Below are 3,417 nucleotides of genomic sequence, written 5' to 3' on the forward strand. Positions count from 1 at the left end.
GTTAGATGGTTAGAGAGGCAGTGGTATCCCCAGTCCATTAGGGTTCAAGTCATGATGCTCGCACTATTTCTGAATTTATCTCAGGATTTTCGGCGATGCGCTTTCAATGGAAGGAAACATTCTCGTCGACGACGAGGCGCCTACGGTGACTTCGTAAATCTTAAGATGGTATGCCGGTTCAGTCTCTCACAGGTGCTCATAGGGTAGAGTGTGTTGTATGCGTTCATAGGGTGAGTGTATGCGCGTATGTATGAGCGCTTGCGTTGTTAAAAAAGAGAGAGGCTGAATTGGATATCCGGGCCGTCAGATGGATCCGTTGATTTTCAGAGGTGGAGTGATTGCTGCACGGAGATTTCTATTCTAGGCGACGGAAACGGGAGAGGTTCGATATGATCCTACCTGTTAGGCCCTGTTTGGATTCCCGTTTTTCTTTCAAATACAGTTGTAAATAATACACGTCTCCACCCGTCGTTTCATTTCCAGGCATAAAGTGCTCTGTGGCCGGTAAGATGCGGGTGTAAGTTAAACACCTCCGTATCGAAATACATCGATTCCAAGCGCGGTACCTGACGCTGTGGTCCTAGCTGTCGGCGTTCTTAGGCCTTGTTTGGATTCCCGTTTTTCTTTCAAATACAGTTGTAAATAATACACGTCTCCACCCGTCGTTTCATTTCCAGGCATAAAGTGCTCTACGGGCGGTAAGATGTGGGTGTAAGTTAAACACCTCCGTATCGAAATACATCGATTCCAAGCGCGGTACCTGACGCTGTGGTCCTAGCTGTCGGCGGTCCTAGGCTCTGTTTGGATTCCCGTTTTTCTTTCAAATACAGTTGTAAATAATATACGTCTGCACCCGTCGTTTTATTTCCAGGCATAAAGTGCTCTGCGACCGGTAAGATGCGGGTGTAAGTTAAACACCTCCGTATCGAAATACATCGATTCCAAGCGCGGTACCTAACGCTGTGGCCCTAGCTGTCGGCGGTCCTAGTGTTCATTCCGCCTCCTCCCCCGTGATTGCGGTGAAGCCTAGGGGCCAAAGCGTGAAGAGGGCAGGAGTAGTAGGTAGCCAACCGCAGCAGGGATCGCCGGCGGAGATGGCGCAGAGGGAGAAATCCTCCGTCGCGGTCGCCTCCCTATCGTCCTCCGCGCCAACCGCCGTGCCCTCGGGCGAGCGGTGGGGCGCCGCGATCGGCAACCTGGGAGAGCTGGGCGCCAACGTCGAGTCGCTGCAGAAGCTGCTCGCCCGGAAGGCCGTCTTCGTCGACGACGACGTCTTCTCCAAGGCCTCCCTCGCCTCCGAACAGGCCCGCTCCATCAAGGTACCTACACATGCTTCCGATCCCCAAACCGTTCCTTTCACTTGGGCCTGTAGATAGATGCCGCCCTCTAATCGGCGTGAGCTTAATCAGTAAGCAGACGACGCGGAATCCCTGTTCATATCAAGGTGCATCTTAGATGGCAGAGGTTCAGTTCAATCTAGTCTATTTGGCTTTGCTTTGGGTTTTGATAGAGCTAGGCAGGATGGATGGTGCCAGCTCCAGTCAAATGTATCCAATTTGATTAATTGTATTTATGCGATGGTCCTGACAACGATTTCTGAAACTGAATGCATAAAGCCATGCACCACCTTATCAAATACATGACCCAAATTTTATCATTCGTTTTAGTTTTGTACAGGCATGTGATGAATTTCATACTATTCTCGGTTATTTTCCCCTCATATCTGAACTACTAAGGAAATGTTTGGTCTGTGATAGACTTTGCCCTAACTGAGTTTCCTAAAGTGCGGCTTTATTCTGGCCAACAAGCCAACAACAGAAGGCTCCGTGTTTGACAAATAACATGTGGCTACACATGTAATGATAAATGGGTGTCAAGAGTAAGTGAATGTCAAATACTTAAGCTCGGTTGCACCAACCTGTACTCATGAATTTATAGTCATCAAACAGGTTCACCACACAGATGCCTATTTTTATATCTGGATTTTCTACATGATTGCATATTAAGTTTGCGGATTAATGGCTAGCAAATTATTTCTTTTGTAGTGTATTTCTTGCGACAAATTGGCATCTAGTAGTATCCTTATAAGCTAAAATATAGATTTAACCAACATGATACCTTTTAGTCTTGTGCAAGAGCAGTGAATGTTTTTCCCCTGCACAATTAATAGCTATGAATGTAGTTTGGCACTTTATTGACTCGAATGTATGTTGGCATCTAGTTAACCGTTGTTCTACAGTTTGTTGTTTGGTATGTTTTCCTATTGATTGGTATTTCTCTTCTGTGTATTAGATTCTTGACCAGAGGGTGCAGTCTCTGGAACGTGAACTGGACGCTGCCATTTCTGCAGCTGCTCGAGCCCGTACAGAAAAACGCCAGGCTGAAGCTGCTCAACGGGCTGCAGAGCTGCGTGCACAGGAAGTCACGAAGGAGCTGGAGAACACCGCAAGTATGTGTACCATCTTGCTGGCGCACCAGCATTTGATTCGCTGAGGTTAGTCTGGAGCTTCATAGCTCATTTATGTTTTCATCTTGCAGGAGTTTTCCAGCTGCACATGGAAGAGCTGCGGGCAAAACAAGAGGAGATCGCCAAGAGAGATAGTGATATCAAGGTGTTGGAAGCAATAATACGAACCCTGAGTAGCAAAGATGATGGCGGATCCAGCGAGTAATAACCATACACTGGGAGCATTTGGGCATTCTCATTGATGCTTTCATGTTCAAGCATCCCGTTACATATTTATCGACTCCATGTAAGCCCTTCAATACTCAGATGATTGTATATTGTTTTCACAAGATCGAACACTCAGATAGTCGCTTGCAATGGCATGCTGCAATCCGGTTAATATACATGTTGATAATTGGCCATGAATATCAAGCAGAAACAGTTGGCACTAATCTGACTGTTGAGTAGAAGCATCCAAATTGGACAATTTACAGTTATCACCTGTCCCGGGAGTATGATTCCTAGGTATTTGACAGCAAATTCATGATGGGTATATTTTTCTTTATTATTTACTCCATCCGTTCACTACAATAAGATGTTTTGGATATTTCAATATGGACTACATACGATTGGAATGAGTGAACAAACACACTAAAGCGCATCTATGGATCTTGTTGTGTTGTATATGTTTGTGTCGGACTCATTTTCTTCTTTAGGGATGGATCCCCTTCCCCCCTCCTCCCCCTCTCGCCCTAGCCGCCCAGTTCCCCTCCCCTGCTTGCCGGCCGGGGTTTGGCCTTCCTCCTCTCCTCTCGGCGGTGCTCAGTCCCTCCCCTCCCCTGCCTGCTCGACGGTGGTGCTCTCTCCGCCACCTTCTCCGCTACCTGTGCTTGGATCTTGCTTCTGGGCCCTTGCGTCCGATGAGGAGGATTCGTGGTCGGCTGCCTCCTCCCCCCGCTGCCCTTCGCCCT

At 47.5% G+C, this 3,417-nt stretch overlaps 1 protein-coding gene across 1 annotated transcript; it reads left to right on the forward strand.

Annotated features, from left to right (window-relative positions):
• The first annotated feature begins 886 nt into the window (after positions 1 to 886).
• Positions 887 to 2,939, forward strand: LOC123110898 (uncharacterized). The gene is made up of 3 exons (XM_044531533.1): positions 887 to 1,319; positions 2,293 to 2,449; positions 2,539 to 2,939. The coding sequence occupies exons 1-3, from the start codon at positions 1,095 to 1,097 to the stop codon at positions 2,670 to 2,672; spliced, it is 516 nt and encodes a 171-aa protein (XP_044387468.1). The 5' UTR covers positions 887 to 1,094; the 3' UTR covers positions 2,673 to 2,939.
• Positions 2,940 to 3,417: the final 478 nt, after the last annotated feature.

This window comes from Triticum aestivum, chromosome 5B (genome assembly GCF_018294505.1).
Source record: "Triticum aestivum cultivar Chinese Spring chromosome 5B, IWGSC CS RefSeq v2.1, whole genome shotgun sequence".
NCBI classification, from domain to species: domain Eukaryota; kingdom Viridiplantae; phylum Streptophyta; class Magnoliopsida; order Poales; family Poaceae; genus Triticum; species Triticum aestivum.

Excerpts from the sequence above, each read along its gene's own strand:
- LOC123110898 (XM_044531533.1), top strand. The coding sequence starts at position 1,095 with ATGGCGCAGAGGGAGAAATCCTCCGTCGCGGTCGCCTCCCTATCGTCC. Across the intron at positions 1,320-2,292 it reads AACAGGCCCGCTCCATCAAG|ATTCTTGACCAGAGGGTGCA; the intron begins GTACCTACACAT and ends TCTGTGTATTAG. Across the intron at positions 2,450-2,538 it reads GGAGCTGGAGAACACCGCAA|GAGTTTTCCAGCTGCACATG; the intron begins GTATGTGTACCA and ends TTCATCTTGCAG.